The following is a 26,852-nucleotide window of genomic DNA, read 5'->3' as shown; positions in this document are numbered from 1 at the left end:
GTAAGCTTAATATCGAGAATATTGGTTCGGAGCCTACGCTAAAATATCTCCTCAATCATCAGAAGTTGCTCTCAGAACCAAAGAACTAAATGCTTTATTTATGTTACGTCAGTACATTCAAATTTTAAATCTATTTTTGTTATTGTTTTGAAATTAAGGATTTTTGTTATAAATTACATAATAAATAAAATCGTGGTTTGATTAATTTTCTTCTGTTGAAAAATACAGTTGAAGACAAGCAATCGTATTATGGAGACTTTGCAGCAGGGAAATCAGCTACTATGGATTGGTATGCAATCGTACAAATTAATGATAGAAAGAATACCTGAATAAAAAAGCAAATCGTTCTACTAAAAAGGCATCGAAAGTACTTCTGAATAAGAATAATGTTGATGAATAATGTGAAATTGACAAAAATATTTATTAGTTATACTTGTGTCTTAGTTACTATAAAACACAACTTCTAGCAATTTTAAATACATAATTTACTCCGATTCTGATAAAATGTTTCTCAATTTCTTAACATAACTTCACAAAATAACTAATAACTGTATATTTACTAGAGTTCTTAGGAAAAAATAGTATTGATAGTAAATAGTATAGTAGAAAAAACATTTGTATGAGCCATGAAAATAACTTACCTTGTGATGTCTTCAGTACTGATGGCTCTTGGAGTACCAGGTGGAAGATGTAACGCTAAATTTGAGGAGTGTACTGAATGAACAGATTCCGGGTATCCATGTGATGCTTTGGTAGCTGAAAGGAAACAATTTACAATAAATACATTTTATACTATTACATAATGTAAAGTCTAGTTGATCGTATGATGTATGATCGTCTGATGATCGTACTGATACGTAGATTACCTTTTATAGTCAGCGATTGTGTTAAATTATGACTCTTATATATTTCTTTAGGCTAATATTGTATATGGACTGATAACGTGACCTTGTGCAATTACTGTATTTTAAGGACATTTAATGTCACGGAAACACTTAGTCGTCATAGATAGACCAGAACCTATTGCAAATGTCTGAAATGAACAATTTTTGTAACAATGTTTTTTTTGCTGTTAATTTTAATTAATACTTGTCTAATTGGTATTGAACAATAAAAGTAACCTATGAACATGGGTAACTATAGCGATATTAATTTTTTGCTGCAAATGAAAGTTTCTGAAGGACTGGTATAATGTCCTCCATTAAAAAGAAATATTGTTATAGAAGCCATTAATCAGACAATGGCCGATAGGTAAGCCTTAAAGGTAAATCAATTTAAAATTAACTGGGCCACAGTAGCCTTTGCCGGATATTGTGATGTTAATTGAGTACCTACCGATCAAATCCTAACTTAATATCTTGAATCTATTCTATTCTATCTTCAAATCGATCTAATACAGACAAGCGTGATGTACTTTCATTTTTTGATACACTAATTTTTATATACAGGGGATTGATAAAATAATATGACATATATACGATATGTATTTATTAATAAGGTTTTGAGCCACCATTTGCTTTTGAAACAGCTGCAATTCTTCACGGAATAGATAAGTGGGGTGCCTGAAAACAATTTAATGGAATGTACACCTATTCTTGTAGCAAAACATCTGCTAATAGCTTCAGGTATATTGGAGATGTAAATGTAATCCTCTGTCTCTGTTCTAAAACTCCCGATAATGGTTCAGTTATGTTGAGGTTTGACGATTGTACTGACTAGGGAAGATGTTTAATGATATTCTGGTGCTGTGTTTTTTGGCATTGGCATGGGAGCATTATCATCTTGGAATATAGCAGTGTTTGTGCAATAATATGCTAGTCATAGTGAAGAACTTCATCATTGAGGATGTCGAGATATTCATTCTCAGTAGTCCGACCAGTGATGTGAACGAGAGGAGCAGCTGAATACCACGATTTTTTCGTCTAAATCATAATAGAACATCCCCCATGCTTGACTGTAGGAAGTAGGCAGTCCAAGGTTTCTTTTGAGATACTCCATACATAAACCTAACCATTTGTAGGATACAATTTTTTTGTTCTGGCCTAAAACCAGGCGGTGGATACATGACGCATACTTCGTCCCGGAGACTTGCCCTGCAGTCACAAGTTGGACAGAGTTATGTGGCACTGCCTCTGCGCTTACCAATACACTAAACTGATCGCTACTGTTACTGTATTGAATTTGGGGATATGACATACGCTGTTCGGGCAGCCGTTATTGGGCAGGAAGACCCGGCGATTCTATTGATTCGCGAAGTTGAGTTAACACACGACTGGATACTGTCGTATGGGGGCAAAAGTTATGCAGCGACGGATGAGGTCAATTCAGCCTGGAAAAGGGGGGAGGTTAGCGCTGACGCGCTGCTAATCTCCCAGCATGTCGACCAGCTCACGAAGAAGCGCGTTTTCAGAAGAACTTGAGCTGAGTTGTAGTTTGTAGAATGATTGAGATATGAAGTGCTTGATTTCTGGAGTGTCAGTTTCCCTACGAATTTGATTATTTCTGACAGACCATGGAGCGTTTAAGATTCTCCTGAGGGGAGAATTGTTTGTTTTAGAAAACTTGAAGCCGTTTCACCTGGTTGGGTGTAACAAACCTGAAGTAGACATTAGATCCATAGAGGAGAGTATGGGCGAATTAACATCTTGTAAAATAAGCATTTGATGGAGATGGGAAGTCTGCTAGAACGGCAGATCAAAGAAGGGAGCTATTCCCGAACCTTTGTGGATTTGGAAATGCCAACCGAATCGTATGATGGCCTGAGTTTTCAGGGGATTGATTTGCAACCTCCAGAATTTGAACCACTTGACCGCATGATCGAGCTGCTTCTGTAAACGTTCATGAATAGTAACTTCGAACCTGGAGGCCGTGAAGAAAGCAGTGTTGTCGGCGTAAAACGGTAGGAAACAATGTATACCGTGATTCATCGGACCATACTACATTGTTTCAACCAGCAAATATTCTTAGCAGGTTTATCGTTGCATTATTTTTTGCAGCTTATCATTGCCTTTCGTTACAAAGGCTTTTGTAATCGCAATCCCTTCACGAATGTTAGCTTTGAGGACTTATTATTTGAAATATTTTATAATTATTATATATTTAGAAGGTTTTACTTTGAAATAAAAATAAAACAAAAAAATATATTAAGAAATGATTACCCGTGCAAGTTAATACTAGTGAATGAATGTAAATCAACGAAAAAAAAGGTTTAATGCTTAGCTTTTGAATAAGAAAAGTGACAACTTTTTGTATCTTGGATCTTGATTTTGTATCGCTTTTTTTGTGACGAATGAAATTTCAAAACAATGTAAAATTAATTTAAACCACATAGGAACTTGACAAGTAAAGCTTGGGGGCTTTTGAATTCAGAAAAATGTATAGACTATTTGGGTTTATGAAGGTAAAGCAAACTATTTAAGTTATTATACTTATTATAGTTAATACGCTGTGGTATGTCCGAAATACAAAAGCACACAAAATTAGCAGCGATCTGAAGGTATACATCTGAAGATTATATTAGGAGATATACCGAGAAATATAAAAGCAAGCTAGACATGCTTGGTATAATACGACTACCTGATAAGAGTTCGACCACTGAAAAAACTATGTAATGATAATCATGTAGCAAAATAATATAATAAAAATGAAATTCCATGAGCCTTGTTTTTTTAATAAAAAAATAATCCAATTAAAGGTTTGCTGTTGTGATTTATTAACTTGCGATGTTGAAGGTAGGTTTTAAAAAAATCAATTTTCGCTGTTTCAAATCAAGTTTTTTAATTATACAAAATTACTATAATTATTAGATTAGTAAAAAATAGATAAAAAGTAGTAATAATACTGACTTAAACATGTTAAAAAATTATTTGACAGTTTGCTGGAACTTACGTCAAAGATCACGGACACCAGCAAGGCCAAAAAAGATTAAGTTGGAAAAGGTTGCATACAAATACAAGCTCGATGTGTGGGTGCCACACGAATTAAACCAAAAAAACTTGTAACCCGAATTTCCATCTGTGAATCGTAACAAAAGCGACTAATCTCTGAAGCCGATGGTGACTTAAATATAAACGATAAAAATTAGATCACTTACGACAACGCGCGAAGTTTCAAGCGAAAACGATCGAGGTCAAATCGCGCTGTGCTAAGCTAGGAAGGATCTTTGCTATTCATATACTATGAGATGCTGCTCTAGGATCAAATTCTTAATTAGAACCTTTCTGTGAAAAGTTGAACCATCTGAATGAAGCAATCGCCTAGAAGTGGCCAATTTTGGCCACTAGGGCATAAATCGAGTTTCATGGAGACACGCAATGAGAAGCTCTATTAAGCATCTTATATTCCGGAGTTGCCAACAACTGCTCGTATGCTAAGATCTAATGATAATGCTAAGTATGTTAAATAAAATATTCAACTTCATGGAATAAATCATGGATTTTCTAGACCTCATAAAATAACGTCAATGTAGTAAAACTGAAAACCCTGTATACCCTATATAAATAATATATCCATATAGCCAATTTCAACTTTTAATGAATATAAAAGCTGCCTCATTCCATTATCATAGTTGCTTTAACAATGGAGAATGGTTTTTGTTGATTATTTCAGCAAGAGAAATATTCCGCAACTGTGGAAATGGGTCATAGGGAAAAGCGGATCAGGTTTCTGCTTTAAGGATTCAAGTCGACTAATGAAAAATCCTAAATTTTATTATGAGTTAGTTCGGGTTGGGTGGATCAGCAGATTGTTTTTCGTATTTTAATAATGTTTCCGTGACTTTTTCCCCTTAAATTCATTTTCCTTGCGTCTATCGAATACGGATAGAAATAAATGAGAATTTAAAATATACTGAATTGGGGAAAAATTAATTTCTGTTTTTAAAATATTCTTCCACCGAATTTATTCGTATACATTTCAAACACTAGATACAAACTGTAGAATATTTCCTGAGATTTCTGAATCAAATTATTTTCACAAGCGTCTCTTTGAAGCCAGCTTTATACCATTAAGAGAGTTCTGCAAAGACTGGAACAATGATCGAATGTAGCAAAGTGCAGGTTATACAGTGGATGTTTAAAAAAACTCCTTGCCATTATATCTCAAATTTTCTAAGTGGCTAAATCTACGTGCAGTCTGGCGTTGTTGTGACAGAAGATCACGATTTTTTATTGATCTATTTTGGCCCATTTTAAGGGGTTTGTGTCAATCGCATTAGGAGTTCGAATTGATAATATGATATACTAAAAGATGATATACTAAAACGGATAACACCATCTGATCTGATTATTAAACATATATAGATTTTAGAATGAGACTAATTAATTAAGGCAGTATATTATAGAGGAGATCACTTAATGAAGGGATTTTCTACATGCTATATATATATATATATATATATATATATATATATATATATATATATATATATATATATATATATGTATATATGCCTATTGGACAGGTGGAAACACTAATAATGGTAATAAAAAAAAATTAGTCTAGTTCGACCCATTATGAATATTCCCGTTCCAATTCCGTCAAACACTTCCTTGGTAGTCCACCAAACAACAGTTTCAATTTCATTGACGTCAATATAGCTTTCGCAACTTTTCCAGTCTTGGAGCACAATATTTTTTGTACATTATTCTAGCAAGTAAATAAGTTTTTATCGTTAATAAAGATTCATTAAAAAAACGGCTAGATTTGGTTTAATTTCAGCAGTTATTCATCTTTAAAATTATTTTTTTACTGTTAAACCAGATGGAACCCAAGTATTTGGCTTCTTTTGGTATGCAGTCTAATGTAAATCATTCAAAATTGTTTGTAAAAATAGAATCCTGTTTGAAAATTATTAATTCATATTTAATAAATATATCATGCAAATAAACATGATGTGATGCCTGTGTTTTTATACACTTTTTTTTTATAAAATTTTATTCACAGTATACGTCTCGATAAATCCTTATTGGACTAGAATTTAATGGTATCAGTAAGAAGCTATTGCCTTGATATTAATCAATCTTTTCTTGAATGGAGCTTGTAACATACATTAATTAAATTGAATCGTAATTTAAAAATTCTGCATTGGGATATAAAATATTGAGTTAAAATTTACTGTTGACGTGTAAAACATTTATATTAGTTTTAAATTTGTCAGATTGGTGACCAGCGACTTTTAAAATAAATATACTTACATAACTGGGGTGAGTAGGAAGTATCTGATGGAGGGGCATTGAAGGCACTATCGGGTTTCGCAACTATGAGCACCACGCAGTCCTGGGTTGTCTTGAGCGTGGCTACCGCTTCTTCATGAGTAACATTCTCTAAGTTGACTTCTCCTTTCTGTAACAAAATTAAAATATCATTATAGTTTTGACTAAAGAAAAAATAAATAAATAGAGTACTTATTTTTAGTTTGGAATACATACAGTATTTTTTGAATATTTTTAGGAGTTTCTTTTTGCATACATTACGAATACTGTTGAATAGATAGTAATCAACTCACAATAAAACGCCCTTTAAACTGGTACATTGTTACAAGGCTAAAATTTGATGGATGAACCTTTGTGAATAAATAGTACAAACAAAAATAAACAAATAATAAAAAACGATTGTCAAGGTAAAAAAAAATCAGAAGAATAAAAATGCTAAAAAATACTATAGTCAATCCAATAAAACAACCTATGCACGTCATCAAAATTTATGACGTCAGCACGTCGCAATGTTGTGGCATTAAATTAGAATTTTTTTATCAACACGTTAACAACGTTTACCGGTTTCTAATCCCTAATTATTATCACTAATGTTTTGAAGAATTTTGTAGACATTTGACAACAGGGTCGACCAATATCGAATTTTATAGACAGATTCGGCTACGACGCATCAGACCGCATTCAGTCTGTTTTAACTAGGGTAAATGAGAAGGATAAATCTGCTTCGAATTTAAAACCAATTTAACATGTTTACAAACTGCACGTGACAGTATTTTCGATGTTATCTATGACGTGCATTGGCTGTTTTAATGGAATTGCTATATGTGCATTCCGTTCTAGACCTTTAACATTTTTCAGGTATTGTCTGAACAAATTGAATCTTTAATGTTTTTTTTTTGGAGTAATTATTTCAACTATTCATGCTATGTTATCAATATTCGTGGAATATTAGTTACTTAATATTAACTATTAATAGTTAATACTGCTTGAATCACATCCATCAATTTGCATCATTACTAATATATCCTGGTGTAGTTGTCTGACATGTTCTACTAAATGATACTAACAACGTTTATAATGTACTAAACAAATTAAGCTCTATATTCCCAGAAGATGAAAATTCGACATTAAAGAGAAACTTTTGCTTATTCGTTAGAAGTCTCGAAGTTTTTAACTGCGAATTTTACGAACAGTACGTAATTAGACTCGATATGGAAATTTCTAAAAAGCTCGCTATAGTTTTACCTGGGCTATTTTAACGTTGAAATGGAGGGAGCGAGAGTTTCTGGATATTTTTCGAGATGTTTCCGGTAATTGGCCTGCTATAGTTACCGCTGGAATTGGATAGTTCGGGTTAATTCTCCTTTGTTCATTTTGGGTTCAAAATTAGATTCAATTGTATCTTTTTTAATATAGTTTTAGATGAATAGCGTATATAATAATTTGTTGAAAGTTTGATCTCGATGTTTAAGACTCCAAGTGTTGTAATTGGTTGAGAGATTAACAAATTATGAATAGATTTAAGAAGAAACTATATGCCATCATATAAGATATTTTGATTATTTGTTTTCATTTTGTAAGGCATTTATAAGAACATATTGGCACAATAAATACTAATCAGTTTTTATGATTTTCTACAATTCTTTCCGGTACTTTTTATAGTGAGTATATGACACTGTGTCGAAAGAAAGATGTTGGTTTGGCAGCGATCCAATCACCTAAATGAAAATAAAACTACGCTACTGAAACGGTTAGCATGCAATCTTCAATCAAAATATGTGGTAGTCATTTCACTCTTTTTGGATCTACCCCACCGCCTACTGAAAGTTTGAGCTGGGCTTTTGTCATATAAGTCTTCAAGCGATTTATTGCCTTCGACTTTTTTTTGGTCCCGCGAACCGTTTTTTTTTTGGTCACCAACATCAAAATCATCACTTTTTTCAACAAATGGGATATAACGGAGCAGCATTACCATTAGTTTCTAAAAGTGTTTGATTGGGTTCAAAAGCAGTTTTATTCAAATTAATAAATGTCAATATTCCACTCCACTACCTTCTCGATACGTATAAAATATATTTTTATTTGTTGTGTTACGATACAGCGATCTTATCATCACAAGAGGATCCAATATAAGTCACCAGAAACCTCCAACTTTATCTAAACAAAGTCGAATTGTGGTTGAAAACATGACGTATAAAAGCAAATGAGACAAAATCCACCCATGTGACCCTTTGTAGAAGGCCCCCAGTAAAAATTAATAATTATTAACTCCCACAACTAACAAGTCAATGTTAAATATCCGGGAATGCATTTTTAATCGACGCTTAACATGGAAAAATCATATAGTGACAGCTTATGAGTTATTAGCTTGGGCTTAAACTAAACCAAATGTATTGGCTGATACATTTGGTTTAGTTTAATCTGAATTATCTTTAGATAACAAGGTTTTGTGTATAAGTCAATACTTATAGTTGTTTAATGGAAATCATAAAAACATACTTATTGCCCATGGGCAGATTGTTGAAGTCCTAAGACATTAATAAAAAGAAATGGTTGTGTTCATTTCGAAAAGGAAAAGTTATTCATCTTTTCTAACTATTCAGATTGTATTTATACAGCAAAACCATTTTCAGCATCGATCAAAATGCATTCCCAGATATTTAAGAGTGTCTGCCGGCGGGAGTTCATATTATTTATTTTTACTGTGGGACAAGTCCTTCCTCAAAGCGTGAATGTTACATGGGTAAATTGGCGCTATTTTGGGAAAAAAACTGTTTGTCTTTCCAGAGTTCGAGCCATAGCAGCGTCTTTACTAATTAAGAGTTTTTTTTTTATTTCAGAATACTACATATTACTACACCAATTTTTTAACTCTCAGTCTACTTGTCTGTAACTCTTCAATTTCTTGTCTTTTTTTGGGAACTTTTTTAGTATTCTTGAAATGTTACAAAACTAATAGTAATTTTTTTGTTCCTACAGGAAAACGCCTAAAATTTGGAGAGTTGTTAATAAAATTGGAAAAACATGCTATAGGTGGGAATGTTTATATAGCAACAACGAAGATCTCCCGAAGTACTTCGGTTCTGTACAAATAAATATTTAAGTAGTTCATAGATTTTGGAATTGTCAGTCATTTGTTAATAAACTTAGTCCATAAAAAGGATGGACAAAAAAATATGAACACATGCAATTCTTCACGGCATAGTCGTAGAGTGTATAAATAGTTTCCAATGCAATGTTGTCCTATTCTTGTACTAAAACATCTGTCAATTGCTCCAAAACTCTCTCAAACGGTTCAATTATGTTGGGGTATGGCAGTTAAGCTGGCCAAGAAAGATGTTTGATGATATTCTCATTATGTGCTTTATGTGCGTTTTAAGATCTTCGAAAATGACAGTATTTGTCAGAAATATGATAATCGTAGTACGAACTCACTGAGGGTGTGGAGATATTCAATAGCAGTAATCCGGCCAATGATGTAAATGAAAGGACCAGCTGAATACGGCTATATTGTCGCCCAAATTATAATAGAACCTCTATAATACTTGACAGTATGCAGTCAGAAGTAGGCAGTCCAGTTGGAGTTCTCTGTACATAAATCCGAGTCTTTGTAGGAAACAGTATAAACGATGATTTATCGGACCATATCACATTCTTCCAATCAAATGTCTAGTTTTTTTCTGATCGTTGCACCATTTCTTTCATAGCTTAATGTTAGTAGCTCGGTAGTTTTATGTTGTTTGGTCACAATATTTCTAATGCTCGTCGGTCTCTATCAAATTAATGCTGAGTTTTGTCCACTAATTCTCTTCGCCGATCCGATAAGTGTAGCATTATTTATACGGAAGAAGTGTTACCAACATGCAACAAGATGTACTATATTGCAGAATGTGTATAGTATTTTGTCTATCCCCGGTATATACAAGCTAATATTCATCGACCGACTATCTTCAATAAAACCGTTATTACAAGTTTTGTTTCTCGTTAACTTGAGAAACTTTTATGGTGAAAACGGTTGAAGCTGAAATTTAGCGAAACGATGTTAAGGTGGGCATATTTCTTCTCGACCGTATACTAATTTATCCAGAAAAATGGTTAGAAAATTTGCAGAAGGCCCCACCGTTGACAGGCCATAGATCCCCCTCTCCCAGGCGGTGACGAGAAACGATTTTTTATTCGGGCAGTTAAAAATTGATAATATAAAAAAAGGGATTACGCAAAGTGGCGATGGATTTATTCGCCGGAAAGCTTTGTCTTCAAGACAGTAGATTATTGAATGGATTAACTAATTTTTAAACCAATCCGAATTTATTCTGACGGTCGATTTGTTAATGCAAAAAAATTAAAATCAAATAATCTTTTTTAATTATAATGTTCCTTTTAAGGGATACTTTTTCTTGAAAATCAATATATTTTTCATGCATTTTAATTAATCTTTAAAGCCCATCTCCACACTTTTTTTGAAGACTTCCTTTATGCATTTTCTATTTGTATTTAATCTCGTTACTTGGAAACAATTAAAGCAGCCTAATAAAATCATGTAAACAATAGCGTAATGATTAAGTCGTACGTACGTATTAGGACGTATTCTGATTAAGACAATCAGTGACTTCGATCTTCGAACTTCGTGGATTGGTTTTTGGCGATATTGATCTAAATTGATTGTCAAAGACACCAACAAAATACACATTAAGGCCAAAGAAAATGATCTGAAGATTGGCTGTGGCCAACACATTGACTGCCAACTACAAGATAACTTGTATAATGCGTTCTTTTCTAGGATGCCAACTACAAGTTATCTCGTCCTGTGTTTATTTGCCATTTTTATGCAGCTACGATTGAGCTTGAAAGATCGATAGATAGCTTCTGGGAAAAGAACAAAAAATCAATGTTGGTTTATACGAACAGAAAAGGCGATGGACATACCGAATTAAATCCCATATATTCAGGAGTTCCGCAAGGTAGTGTACTGGGTCCAATCTGTATCTTCTGTATACGGCCGATCTGCCCACCACAAAAATAACTAGTGTGGCAACATACGCAGACGACACAGCAACCTTAGCATCCCATGAAGATCCAGTCACAGCATCAATAAACCTACAAACCCACCTGGAGCAAATACAATTATGGTTGAAGACGTGGCGCATTAAAGCCAATGAAACAAAATCCACACATGTAACGTTTACCCTGCGTAGAAGAACATGTCCACCAGTGAATATCAGTCAACTCGCCCAAGCAGAGCATGTTAAATATCTTACTTAGATCGACGCCTAACCTGGAAGAAGCACATACTGTCTAAACGGAAACAACTTGGACTTAAATTGTATAAAATGTATTGGCTCATCGGGCGTAAATCCAAGTTATCATTAGATAACAAGGAATTGCTATATGAGTCTATACTCAAGCCCATTTGGTCATATGGAATCCAATTATGGGATAACGCTAGAAAATCTAATATATCTATCATTCAGCGGTTCCAAAATAAGGTGTTGCGTGCCATTGTTGATGCTCCGTACTATATTTCAAATAAAGTGACACAATGCGATATTCCTCTAGAACCTATAACGAGCGTAATTCAACGTGTTTGTGTGAAGTACTCCGAAAGAGTGTCAGTGCATCCCAATGTACTCACTAATCAGCTAAATATGCGACTTGATAGTGAAATGCGTAGACTAAAACGTTTAACACCACCTGATCTGATTACTGGACATATGTAGACTTTAGAATAAGCTTTAGAATAAGACTAATTAATTAAGATAATATTTTATACAGAAGATTGCTTAATGAAGTGATTTTCTACATGCCATGTATATATAATATAGACATAAGAAATACTTATTGCCAATAGGGCAGATTGTGGAATCACGAAGAGTAATAAAAAAATACAAACAAAAAACGTATTAAAAACAAATAAAAAAATATAGTTCAAATTCAATAAAATAATATTAAATAGAATACATTTTTTATGTTTTTTTGGTGATAATTATGCACTAGAATTAGAGTGATAATATAATTTTATTAATTATAATAATATAATGTAATTAAATCTTATTGCCATTTTAGGCCAGATTTACAATGTATTTAATAATGCCTAAAGTTAAAAATTGAAGTTCTGCAACAATAAAAGTGTATTGGTTGTGAGGTACAATATTCACTGCACTATTTGTAGTTGTAGTAAGTCCTAGGACCTTTCATTTTGAATTTTGTCAGAAAGTCAGAAATGAATGCGAAATTTCAAAGTATATGTGGTATGGGTGGATGAGGTAGGATACAATACAGGGCTTTCAATGTGCTCCTATTAATGATATGTATAAAATTTTGTCGTATAAAATATTAGTAGGTTCTTGAATGTATTCTGATCAATTTTCATTTAAAAACTGAATTTACAGAAGGCGATATATCTGAATAGTGCATTGCCATTAAAGAAGATTACTTTGCATCTGCTTAAATGACGTGGTGACACACATCTGCAGTAGATGTTTCATATATAATATAATATTCAATAATATTTGTCGCATTTTTTAGTACAATATTATGTTTAATAATAGTAATTATGGCTTAACACAACCAATAGTTTCTCCAAGTTCTCGATATTTTTTTAAAACATATTCTATCCAGGTCCCATCTAAACATAGCGTAACTTTTCACACCAAGATATTTTTTTAAATTGAAGCCATATTGTGAAAAATCGGTACAATGTATTTTATTCAAATTATTGTTCATCAATAACCGCTAATTTTTGATATCTTTCAGACAATTTACTCAACAGTGAAGACAAAGTGAAGCTTCAATATTGTATATTGTATAATACACAGTAATACTATGTGTTGTAAATTAAAATTAACTTATAAGCCTGACACATAGTACTGAAAAATTAATGAAGACTATTGTACTTACCACAGCGTCCCTAACAGCTACTAATTTGTCACCAACAGCCAACTGACCATCAACTTGAGCAGCTCCTCCTTCCATTACCTTGGTGACGTAGATACCGTTATCACCAGGAATGTGCTGGTTGCCTATACCTCCGGCGATACTAAAACCTAATCCTTTATTGCCCTTGATCAGTTCGATCTCCAGCAGCCTCATGTGACGAGGTTGTTGCCTTCTTCGCACACTCTGAAAAAAAAAAAACAAAAAAAAACTGTAATATTACATTTCAGATACAAATTGAAAAATCGGATCAACTTTCGTAAACGCTAGATTGAATTTGGGCGCAACATCCATCAAAGAATCGAAGAAAATTGAGGTTAAGCTCTAATATTTTGACATTCGAATTACGGACGGATTCCGAACCGATTCAAACTTAAATTGTTACGAATAAGTATGAAACGTATAACGTTTTTTTTTCATAGTCGAAAAGATGGATTTATGGCGAACGTTTCATGGACCATGAGCCAGGAGAAACTTTTCCGTTTTCTGGTTGAAAAATTCTCGCCGAAATCACGTCGTGAAAACGTCGAAACTTTTCCGAAAGTTGCATATGTTACGAAAGGGTTTTTTATAGTCCGACGTCGCACATTTAAATAATAAAGCAAATGCTAATAGTTTTAATATATTTAGCTTTAATTTATTTAATGTTTATTAAAAAAAAGGAAAAATATTTTTTAAAGACACGAAACAGATATAACAAGGTTTCGTAAGGCAACAAATGACAAGCATGACACACAAGTATGATGACATGAATTAGGAAATTTTCTCTGCGAATTTAAAAGTCACCTAGAATTACGAAAAATTAGAAATGGATTTAGCAACGATACTGGCCCTGAGCGTATAACATAGTACATTTAATGAGTCCCTTGATTTAGCAGGACAAACCCATGCTTTTTTGCACTTGGGCTTGTTGTAGTAGATCCACTTTTCATTGCCAGTCACAACCTGCCGTAGTCACGATATGCCTCTTGTTTTGATGCCTGGCAAGCAATGAAACCGCACCGTTGAAACGATTCGAAACTATATTTTCAGTTCATTCGTGTAATAGCCACTTTCATTCATTTGAACTTTCCCATAGCAGGTAAACGTTTGGAAAAAATTCTCTGCAAGTTTGAGATAAGTTTCCGCTTAATAAATCTTGCAAATCGTATTTTTTGGAATTATTAAAATATTTTTGGTGTTCAGCTCAAAATCTCTACATTTAAATCGTTGAAACAAAATTGATTATTATGACAATATGACACAAGCTCTTAAAAATTCTCCAGTTTCTTCAAATGCTCCGTACTATGTTTCTAATAAAGTATACAACGCGATATCCGAGTGTTAGTACATCCCAATGTGCTCGCTAATTAGCTAAATGTACGAGATAGTGAAGAGTGTAGTCTAAAACGTCTAGCACCATCCGATCTAGTTTTAGGACATAAACAGACTTTAGAATAACATTTAGAACAGGTCTAACTAATTAGGATAATATTTTACACAGGATTATCCATTAAGTGATCTTCTATACGTCATGTATATATTACTGGGCAATAATTTTAAAAAATCAAAAGTTGAAATTTAATAGTTCTTTACAGTGATACTTTTTAAATTATTATATATTTTGCTATAGATATCGCTGACCAAAATACATGCAAGCACCTAATAAAAGTGGTAATGAAAACCTAGAAGATAGGTCACATGTTAGACGCCCTATAGTTTGTTACGATAATCAAGTAAGAGGACCAACAAGAGGATTTTCTTAATTTTCCTGTAATGTCCATTTAGAGAGTCGTTAAACAACTGTAAGCGCTTATAGTGTAGATATTTTCCCAACTGATTATTACTTAATTTTGTTCAATTCTATTCAGTTCAATTCTCAATAAAATTTTAAAATTAAAGAGAAGTGGGAAATAGATCCAGGATAAAATAGAATAAATTAGATGGATTAACGCGAGAGGAATTCTGTAGCACTCAGAATCAAAATAAGAGCTTTTTGCGATTGAGAAGATGTATTTACAGGTACAATTAATTAATATAACAAAATCAAAACAAAACTTGTAAAGTATTTTTCATAAAACTTTAAACTAATATATCTTCTTTTTCAAACCGACTACTTAAAAACAACGCTATGCACATAGAGAATTAGAGATTTAACTTCATAGGAAATTTTGGGGAAATGTTTCGCGACGTCCAACATCTAGATGTCGCTACTTTTAACTTATTACTTGCTTTAATCACGGCGGGATCTGATTGGCTTACTTCGTTTCTATGGTTTTTGTTGTTTATTTATTTTGAGCGCCATTTTCAATATGGGTGACATATGGATTAGTGCGTTTAGAGATGTTCTGTTTTTGTTGTTTCAAGTTGGGGTAAGTTTATTCATATATATAAATATTAAATACAATTTTTTTTATTTTAGGAATTAATACCCTTCCGAAAAACGCTATGTAAATGGCTATATATTTTTCTTCTTGGATCAATAGTTCCAGCTCAAATAAAATAATGGCTTTTGAATGCAAATCTATTAAAACCGATATTAAATACATGAGGAATTTTGGTGTAAAATTTATGACCCACGTAAGAACAAATTTGTTAAAGTGTCATCAATTTAATAACTGCCTTGAGGGGTTCATTTCATTAAAGAAAATTAAGTGTAATTATTTAAATAAAAATATTTGCTTAAGGCTAGTTAACCAAGATAGTTTGTCTTGGATCTAGCTCATCGATTCAGGAATATACATCCTCGGCTAGTATGTTTTAGAAATCATTTGAAGCGCTGAACATAAGTTAATTTTTTTCATCTCATTGGCCTTTAGGTAATTGTGAAGAGGATGAACATGATGGCTCTAAATATTTACATTCTATAATAACCGGGGATGAAATGAAAATACTGTCAGTAGGTCTTTGAGCTATCTCTTTTATTTTATTCAGCGATTTTGCCACGTCGATAATATAACAACATTTTTGTCAAATGTTAAAAAAAAAGTAAATTTAAAACCCTTCAATTGTATATTCGATAATGATTTTTTAGATAAAATATTAAAACTAATAACAAGTCGCGCTATATACTTTTGAGTAAAACAGAATTTTAACAGGGGAAGATTCAAAGTTTGCTTTCAGTATAACAAAACAATAAGGCAGAACTCTGATAAAATTGATGACACTAAAAAATATGAAAAAGAAAAAAGACGAAAGAGATAAATAGATATATTTATTTTTATATTATATTTTTATTTATATTTTATTTAATAAATTTATTTCAGAAAAACATTGTTTTTTATTTAAATTTCATTGGTCAATTAAAAATGACGTCAAGGCTGTCATGTGCCAAACATTACTAATGAGCCAATCAAATGTCTTCACAGTAAAATATTTCTCTTACAGGTGCCTATAATGGAGATTTAAATTGACCAATCAAATTACTTGAACGGGCAATTATGGCGCCCTCTGGATGTTGGGTAAAGCAAAACTTTGCGTCAGAGTCCCCCATTGAGTTACATCTCTATTACTCTATGGCTATGCATTAAGGTTAGATATATTAAGCTACCGCCATTAGCTTCGATATTCTGTCGTCTAGAGTTTAGCGACTATTTTGTCAAAGCAGATTGATAAAATACTCTTTGGATATACGTCTATTAATATTCACTTCAATCTTTAAGGTGATGCTTCAAGGATGAAAATAGCTTTCAATATTTCCTTACTCTATTCACTCTATTTTTATAATAACTTGGAGTTTATAAATTCTAAGTATAAACAATATTTTATAAATGTTGTCGATGCATTATGTTTATTATATTTAAATTTATTAATTAGATTTATTATTAAATGAAAACTTGTATGTTCTAACGTTTTGGACATATGACATAAGTTTAAACATAAACTGGACAACGACCTGAAATAACCATAATATAAAACTCAATGATTTTTTTTGGTATTTTTTTCAATTCGCAATTAGAAGTCTTAATTTTATTTAGCCTTTATGTAAATTTCGGTTAAGTTTTTATAGTTATTAGTAGAATGGTTGACAGAGTCGTTCATTATCATTTATGGTTTTTAATGGTAATTCGAATATACAACCTATTATATTTTATTTTTAAAACGATTTATATTCTGAGTGATACATGGGCAGAAGGGGGAGGTTGAGAAGAAGAAATTGCAATTTGTCAGGGATGACGTGAATTCAGTGGTAAAAGCTTTTTTATTATGTTCAAATTCGATGATTATTCTTGGCGTGTCAAATACCATTTTTCAGTCGAACTGTAGTCGTTATATTCACATTTTGTTGGCTTATAAATCTCAACATAATTGACTGTACTTTTGCAGAAATACGATGTAGATATATTTATAGAAAGTATCTTTATTATGTTGTTGGACTAATGTCAGACTAATATTAATATATTTTAGAGTTAAAAATAGGCTAATCATATCTAAATTTATTTAAGTATATAAAAATAGATTCACAATACTTTAATCAAAATCGTTTAGTTGCTTTTGAATAGACGGTAAACAAATATCGCAGTTTGAAATGAGTTTAGAATATGAAAGTGGTTAGTATCTCAATTTTAATGAGACAATAAAAGCAATAGTTTGCGTATATTTTCATTTTAGGTGTCACACAATTTTAATATGTGCATCATTTTTGGGGATATTATTGACATTACTCGATCTTCAAGATTTTATCGGCGATGTAGGGACTAAAAAGGCCAAACTAATTAATATCCCATTAATGCATTAATAAAATAACTGGCACATTTCAATGGCGAAAGAGCACAAAGCCGCCAAAATGTAATAAATATTTGCATAATAAAATAATGAACAATATTCAGATATCTGAACCACTACGCGATATTAAAGTTGCACTACCTTAAAATAAATCTCGCAAGGCAATTGCTGAATGGCCACTAAATTGTATCTACCCTACCACTAAATTAATATACTATATGTTTAGGAAAAAATGAGCAAAACCTATTGACCTCCAAAGAAATACCAGAAATTGAAAGAATATTGAAAGAATCTATCATAGAAATACAGCGTCTAAATTTTCACTGTAAATTATATACGAATATCGAGAGATTATGGGAAGAAGAGGGTTTAGGTTTAATATGTGATTTATAAATTAGTAAACTCCGAATAGAAGAAGGAGCATTTCATTGATGGATTTGAACTTTAAAAAGTGTTTAATTTTAATGATAAGATATAGTGCAGTATAATAGCTGCAATATAATATTGTTTTTATTAACTTATAATTTTTATTCAGTAATAACATAAGTACACAGTTTTGGAACTGATGAACCAAAAGATGTTTATAAGATTAATTGGAGAGCTGAAACCAAATCAGTAGCCTGTTTTTTAAAATTTGTGCTAGTTTTCGAAATAATTAATAAATTCATTATTTTACCATTTATCCGATTAACAGATATTTATTAAATTAAAAAGTATAAATTAGAAATGAATGGAGGTTAAACTGTGTCTTTTATACTGCTCGGAGACCCGTTTTACGCGTCCAACAATAGTCGCTCATCATGCCATCGTTCTAAGCTCCTTAGTACCGCCTTGCGATTTTCGCTGTATCTTGATATAGCCGCTTTCCTTGATCGTCGCTCGTGTTGTCCAAATTTTGTGGGAAAAAGTTATAATGTTAACGCAGAAAATGAATTTTGAGGTACGTACGAGCTCCAATCTTGTAGTAATTTTGCAACAAATTGTCGATTATGTGCTGGTCATCCGGTTATTTAGAAGCGATGCCCATGCTGCTGCTTCTTCAGGCGTTAAATATTATGTCAGTCATTAGATTTAGAATATCTAGTGACATCTTTTTTTTTTGTGTCCTAAAACCAGGCGGTGGAATGCACGATGCATACCTGGTCGCGGAGACTTGCCCTAGAGCGACAAGTTGGACCGGGTTATGTGGGACTGCCTCTGGGCTTACTAATACACTAAACCGAAACCGCCACATAGTTGACTCCTGTGGGTCGTTAATGCTACTGCATTATATTTGGGGATATGGCACCCGCCAACCCGGCAGCTGTTATTGGGCACGAAGACCCGGCGGAAAAAGAGATAGTGAAACTAACTATAGATTCGCGAACTTGAGTTAACACACGACTGGATGCTGTCGCATGGAGGCAAAAGTTATGACTGCGGCGAAGGATGAGGTCTTTTCAGCCTGGAAAAGGAGAAAGTCACCCCTAATAACGGGGTGCTAAGCTCGCAGTAAGTCCACCAGCTCGCGAACAAACGTGTTTTCAGAAGAACTTGAGCTGAGTTGTTGTTTCTGGAATGATTGAGACATGAAGTGCTTGATATCTGGAGTGTCAGTTTCCCTGTGGATTTTATTATTTCTGACAAACCATGGAGTATTTAAGATTCTCCTGACGAGCTTATTTTGGAAAACTTGAAGCCGTTTAACCTGGTTGGGTGTAACAAACTTAAAGTAAACATTAGAATATTTGATGGAAATGGGAAGTCTGCTAAAAGGACAGATCAGAGAAGATAGCAGGTTTGCTAACCTTTCTGGATTTGAGACTGTCAACCGAATCGTCGGTCGAAGTGGAGACCTAGGTACGTGACGTCAGTCAGTCATGGAATAGTTGCAGTGTCGATCTTAAGTTGTGAGGCGCGCAGTCAGTAACGCTTCTTATGGTAAATGATGGCCTTGATTTTCAGGAGGTTGATTTGAAACTTCCAGAATTTAAACCTCTTGACTGCATGATTGAGCTGCTTCTGTAAACGTTCATGAATTGTAACTTCGAACCTGGCGGTCGTGAAGAAAGCAGTGTCGTCAGCGTAAAACGGTAGTATCGTTGCACTATTTTTTGCAGCTTGCATTGTCTTTCGTTACAAAGGATTTTGTAATCGCAATCTTGAATGGTAACCACGAACCTGGACGCCGTGAAAAAAGCAATGTGATCAGCGTAAATGCGACGTCAATGTGCTCTTTTCTCGGAAGACCTGAAATAAAGAGCTTAAATAAGGCTGGGGCCAGTGGTGAACCTTGAGATATGACAGCGTCGATTTGTTTTCGACTGGAATGTATTTTCCTGATCTAGACCTGGAAAGATCTGTCTGATAGATAGGACTTGATGAGAGCTGTTAGGTCTTCTGGGAGGCCAAATCGCACGTATTTTGCGACCACACCGTCGTGTCAGACCTCGGTAGAAAGCTTTGGTTAGGTTCAGGGGGACTGCTCCAAGATCCGGTGATATCGACGACATTTACCGAGCAAAAATAGCAATCATCAAAATCAAGTACATAATTTAGATTTAGATATCTTTATAACGTTGGCACAGAAACTGAAAAGTATAATTTTTCACTAGGTGACTACTTGTCCAGTCTTGTTCTGCAGGCGTTACAAAACAATTTGGGTACCCATGGCTTGTCAGTGTTTACTACAACAAAATGAAAGTAGTGAAAATACGCATCTTTGAGTACATTTGTCATGAGTGCACAACATCCAGAAACGTAACAAAAAGACAAGTCACAACGAATAACAGCACATAAACAAGTTCCAAATGATATAGAGTGTAAGGTCGTCAGCGGACAGCCCTTATAAGACGCAGTGCTGGCACCATGCGCAAATTCGAAAAATGGAATCAATCTTGAAACACGGATTTAAGATCTGAATTCAGAGCATCAAATAACTTTAAGAATCGTTCTCATTCGCTAAGACCCAAAAGTTCACCCGAATTTGTAAACTTCTGTAATTAATAACTCCTACTCACCAATTTAACGGAATTTCCAGCTCGTTTCAAAGCTTCAACGGCAGCAGCATGCGGTACGTCCACCACGGGCTGGTCATTAACGGCTAATATAGAATCTCCCACCCGAAGACGGCCATCCGCCGCCGCTGCGCCTCCTTGTATTAATTTGGTGACATAGATGGCAGTGTCGTCGCCAACATGGGGATTGTCGGTGCCCCCAGCGATGCTGAAGCCCAAACCGGCACCACCCCGTTCCAAGATGATCTCTTCGTATTCCCATTCATCATCACCATTGACCTGCAAGAAACATAAATCCGTTAATACATATTTAACGATTCTAATCTTAATTATATATTTACTATTTCTTCTCTGTCGACTTTAATGAAGTCGAATTAAAACACATATTTGTAAGCCTTAAAAACTACTGACCTGAGCGAAGCAATGATTTAGATTGAAAGAGATAGAAATGTATCAATTTCATATTTATTTGTAATCTTTAACGTGTTACATATATTAGCAATGTTTTTGGGAAAGAAAAGGAAAAGGCTAATTGCTGGATTATATTGTGTTGTAATGGAATAAAGACCTCTAAATATTTGTATTGCATATTCTCACTTAATCATTATTAACTATTTAACTATCGCACCTTTTTAAAATAAAATAACCATTCGTTAGTCAGGAATATTTTAAAATTATTATTCGTTGAAACTTCAACAATGGAAGTTTTGACACTCAAAATACATGAACAATCATCGAGAGACTTAGAAAATCGAAAGTCACTCAAAAAATGCCTAATAATTGTCAAGATAATATAAGAAGAGTCAAAAGAATTTTACTATTTTTTTTTAATTAGAATGTCCTTTTAACCCAGTTACATTAATAAATAATATTGAAAAATATCGTTACCAAATACTGCTATATATGTACACTGTTATTTTCAATCATATTACAGACAAGATATAAAACCATATCTTTCTATATATAAGCATAAATTCGGCACATTATTTTCGAGGTCGCTGCTAGAACGGAAAAGTCAGAACGTTAAAAATTAATGGGACTGGAAGTAGTCAGCTGAAACTAGTCGGACGGAAAAATAGTCGACTAAAACAGTCGATAGTTCCAAACGCTAATAATATTTAATTTCATAAATATATTCAATAAATACCTTTGTTAGTGTTTAATACTTTTTGCTGATTAAAGAATATTAAAGTTGCAGTAAAAAAAGTTAATAGTAACTCATAAAATGTTCTTATTGTCTTGTTAACTGCATTCTATTTCATTGTTATTCTTATATTCCATTAAAAACATTTACGAAAGAGTTATTGCTTTCTTTTAAAACTTATGGTGAAAAAGCTATGTTGACATCAATATTTTCAATTTAAAAGACATATTTTTGTGTATTATTTTATTACAAAAGCGCAAAACTGTGTCAGCATCATGTAATGATGTCTGATCTCAAAAAATGGAGGCATAGAAAGTGATATTCACCAAAAGTATTGGGAACCTTGGAGTATTCGACAGTCTTCCGGCTGCTCATTATTATTAATATAATCCATTAATTATGTTAAAATATTAATTAGTATAAAAGTGAAAGAACATGTTCTCTTTTTTGTTTAGCATCTCTGCATAAAAATTATGTTATTCTTGGTAAGCCAGTAAAGTTAACTAAAAGCTAATAATGAAGACTAATAATATACACCATAGATAACTGTATCCCTAACCTTATATTATATTCTTCTTCATCCTCCTGTTGATAATGTGAAATTGTATATCAAATGAAAAAATAAAAAGTATAATATATAAAAAAGTACAATAATAGAATCTCCGAACTATAGATTTTTTAAGCACTATTTATTTGTCAAAAGTACATGATGTACTAACATGAAAAGAATATATTAAGAAATACCAATACATATTGATGATAATTAAACAAAAAAAATATATAGGGCTGAAATAAAATATCTAAGCTACTTGTTAGAGCTGGTAGTGGTTAACACTAACCTAGTTTTTTGTATTTTAGTTTTTTGATCAGAACTTATCTAAGAGCTGACATTAAGAGTATGGCAAAAAATACATTTTTGAAAGTTATTCCCTAATTTATTTTTTAGTTAAACGACAATACTTCCGAAGTAATTATACAAGAATATTAAGTTAGGGCATATAATATTAAAGTAACAATGAAACTAAAAGTTTCGTCGGCTTAATAGCTTTCTGGAAACTTTCAAATTTATGTATATAATATTATACACATTTCGAGCAATTTTTGTACCCAATGTGTCCATTTAAAAGTTATTTCTTTGTCATCGTCGCTAAATACTCTCGTTCCCAAATGGAAAGTTTTGCAACAAAAAGAACCGAATTCAATTTTTTAAAAGCCTTTCTTGGCCTGAACTCCTAATGGACCCTGCTCCATTGGATCAAGTTTTTTCGCCTTTTATATTCGGCCTATATAAAAACTTATCTTATATTTTAAATCACCAGCTACATTTCTTTAGTTAATACCATATATATCTATATATACTCATGTGCAATTTGTCCACGTTTTTATCAAGTTTATAGAAATATATGTTGTACAATAGGTTGTTCAATAAGTGTTGTGTGCAATAAGAGATGGGGCTATTAAGATCGTGGATTGATTTGATTTCCTTACGGTATTTCTTTTAAAAAATGTGAGTAAATTTATAAAGATGTTGTGCATTAGGTGCATCAGTATAATTGAGGTGGATCTATCACTATTATTCGGAGTCCAAACAAAAAGTTGTATGAACCTGAAGGAAATAGACCAAAAAGATTATTAGTAGGATTTTTTGGAGTGCTAAATAATAGATCTTGTTCGTAAATTATATCTAACATGATACAGCGATGAAAGAATGAAAGCCTAGCTTAACTTCATGAAGGGGCATCGCTGCTCCTAGAGAAGCTGTCTAGGTACTTTAGAAAGTATCGGTCTATGCCCAGTTCCTGTTTTATCCTAATATTTGCCCGCCTTCATTAATGATGATCAATTTTCTATATACAATTATCGCTCGATTTCCCTATCCTTTTGATTTTATTAGATATAACATACCTTTCATTAATTTTGGTTTTTCAATTATTACCTTTAATATTCTCAACTTATTTTTACATTTTAATCTTAAGGCCTACTTCCTACTACTACTTTCCTTCTCTATCATGCTTTTAACTTCACTCACTCACTCATTCTTCGCGATATCTCCCATTTGTTTTACAATTTTCAACATGTTGTTTTGCAATGATTCCACATTTTCCGTTTCCTGCTACTCTATTGACATAATATTATTCTTGATTATATGTATGACATTTGTATTTTTTTCTCTCGTTTGGAGGTCATGTGTCTCAATCTTCTTTTCCTTATTACGGACCACTTTCTCTCAGTATACTTTAATTTACTCCCATACCTTGTCCAATCTTTGTTCATTTCTCTTCTATTTTTATTTGTTTTATTCTATATTTCTAAATTTATTGTATTTGTAACATTTTGCTAAAATAGCGTACTTTCCCATACAACTCAAAAAACACAAAAAGTGACACTTCGTGAAATATTCGCCCTATTTACCTTATTCTGGAGTGTCACTTTAGATACAAACTAAAACAGTTGAATATTTCTGCGTTAAGATAGTGGTAAGTTTACGAGTTTTGTAAAGAAGGGATTGTTGCTAGAGTGACATTAAAAAGTAGTACTTTTTCAAGAAGTTAGAGAACATAGCTTGTTTTATTGCTGCTAGATAATTTTTAAGTATCTAAAAACAATACTTTCTACACTTAACGGAATTGAGTTACCACAACGATAAAAAGGCATGTTCCAAATGCATACATAACATTTTATTAATTTTGGTTGAAGGAATGATTGGATAAAAGAATTTAAAAAAATATTTCAGTTCTTGATCTTACCTATTTAGTTTTTCACAAGATCAACAATGACAGACCATCTTACGGGTTTTTTTCGATCATGTGACTAAAAATAGCAGCAATGTCTTAGAATATCCAAATCTTTAGCTTAATAATTATTAGGACATACTGGAGCCAATAGAAATCAAAAGTATTTTTAGCGATCTGCATGAATGTCAAAAAAACGCGATAGGAAAAAACGTAACAGGCCGACCTTTATTTCGGTGAAGCCCGTTCGCCATCAGGTCTCGGGTAATGTGCGCAGGAAAAACCGAAAACGGCCACGGAAAAAGACCGTTTTATCTTTATCTTCGTCGGTCGGTCGTGTCTCCGTCTGTCAACGATAGGGGGCGCCACCACCATTAAACTACCATTAGGTCCGATAGGAAAAAAGATGCGCGACATTTGAGAGGTAATCGTTTTCGAATTGAAAAACGGGATGACAAATGACCGGAATAGGAACGTGCTGAGCAGGATGGTGTTGGAAATATACGAACGATCACTTCTTTCTGCTAGTTTGATGGGGATTGCACCAACCACATTCAGATTTATTTTCTATATTTACTTATATCTGTGTATCTATTATTATCACCCTATTCTCATTGCGCAACTCTTAAATGTTAATGTATTAATGTTAACAAACAATAACATTTTACACTAAATATATGTACGCCGGAGATAATATATTTGATAAAGAATATAATGAACATCAAATTCAGGAATATGTGTCCATTTATTTTTATTTTTACATATAAATCACATAATTCTAAAGACTGAGTGTGTTAAGTGCTTTCGTGCATTTTAATCAGCGATATGTATTGGTAAAATGCCTTGTAATAAGTCAAAACATTGTAACAAGTATTAATAATCTAATTTTTTTCTTAAACTACATAGTTTTGACATTTCTCTACATAAATGGTTTTCAATTTAGGATTATTGATCAAGATTGCATTGTCGATATTCATTAGTTTTGTAGTTTGATTCAAAGAAATCTACTGCAGAGGCTCATCAGATACACTTAACATAGACTTTAATGATGAAGAACAGACTGAAGGGCCAAATATTTTGAAGACAACGAAATCCCAGCCCCAATTCTCAATCTCAAATAACTTTCAAATAGCTTAACAGTTGAAGGACCAAGCAAGCGTCAAAGCCATGGGCTACACATTGAAATAATTATGAAGGATGTATTCTTGCAGATATATAACACGACATTAGAAAGCAAAAAATAACTCCCTACTCAGAACTCTAAATCTAGAAGAAGATGCATAGTTGTATTCAATCGTGATAACACTATATTTCAGGTCACCTTTAGACTTAGTTTATTGTTAATTAATTACTATATATCTTGAAATTTATAAATCCGTCAAGTGTTTAGACTACTTATCTAATGTGGTCTCGCTTAAATACATGTAGTATGAAGATGGTGGCACATCCTCAAAGAGTAGGAGTATTCAAGATAAATGAATATAAAGAACTGATGTAAACAATTTTGAGTAAAAAGTTAAAACTAGTTAGAAATAAATAATAAACTAATAACAATGAAAAAAAAAACATTCACAGTCAGATTTTTGTTCTTATGTTTCATTGCACTACTCCGTGAACTTATTGAAAATATTAGCAAAGTAATACAGCAGCTAATATCAGTAATATTCTCAACAAGTATCAAATGGTGCATTGACATAACAAGCAAGTACTTATAAGGTTACAAAACAAACCAGGTAATAAACATATTTTCTTGAATTTTTATATAAAAGTAATATATGGTAAATAAATGCAACACCATGTAGATTTTTAATAATATAAAAACTGAGAAGCTATTCTAGAAATCGTTAAAACTTGATGTTTCAAATTATAATAATGAAGTAATTACAATGGAACAAAATGAGAACGGTATATAACATATCCGTTTAAACATCATAATTATTACAGAATCCGATGATACTCACTGCATCCAAACCAGGTATTTTCGGCTTCAGACCACAACCCATTTATTATCCAATCACTGTGCACAGTCTGAAAAAAAGCTTCGCGAAAGGCAGCCGTCGAACACGCCCGACTCTACGCTATGTAATTATCCACGAGTTTTGCCAAGTAACGTCCGATTTCACTGTTCACG

General features: G+C 32.8%; 1 protein-coding gene across 15 annotated transcripts in view; it reads right to left on the bottom strand.

The window, feature by feature from the left end:
* The window catches only part of LOC143190643 (disks large 1 tumor suppressor protein), a 676,624-nt gene that overhangs the window by 88,380 nt on the left and 561,392 nt on the right, over positions 1-26,852 (bottom strand). For all 15 annotated transcript variants that reach the window (XM_076395120.1, XM_076395122.1, XM_076395121.1 and 12 more), the window contains 4 exons: positions 20,849-21,124; positions 13,110-13,331; positions 6,195-6,342; positions 642-756 (listed from right to left, as the gene is read on the bottom strand). In XM_076395120.1, the coding sequence (XP_076251235.1) occupies positions 642-756; positions 6,195-6,342; positions 13,110-13,331; positions 20,849-21,124 (761 nt within the window). The remainder of the gene's footprint in view (positions 1-641; positions 757-6,194; positions 6,343-13,109; positions 13,332-20,848; positions 21,125-26,852) is intronic.

Source organism: Rhynchophorus ferrugineus, unplaced genomic scaffold (genome assembly GCF_030347505.1).
Source record: "Rhynchophorus ferrugineus isolate W39M unplaced genomic scaffold, kcgeb_rfMv2 rfM2, whole genome shotgun sequence".
In the NCBI taxonomy this organism is placed as follows: Eukaryota; Metazoa; Arthropoda; class Insecta; order Coleoptera; family Curculionidae; genus Rhynchophorus; species Rhynchophorus ferrugineus.
Note: the sequence above shows the minus strand (reverse complement) of the source record. Positions and strands in the feature narration are given on the sequence as shown.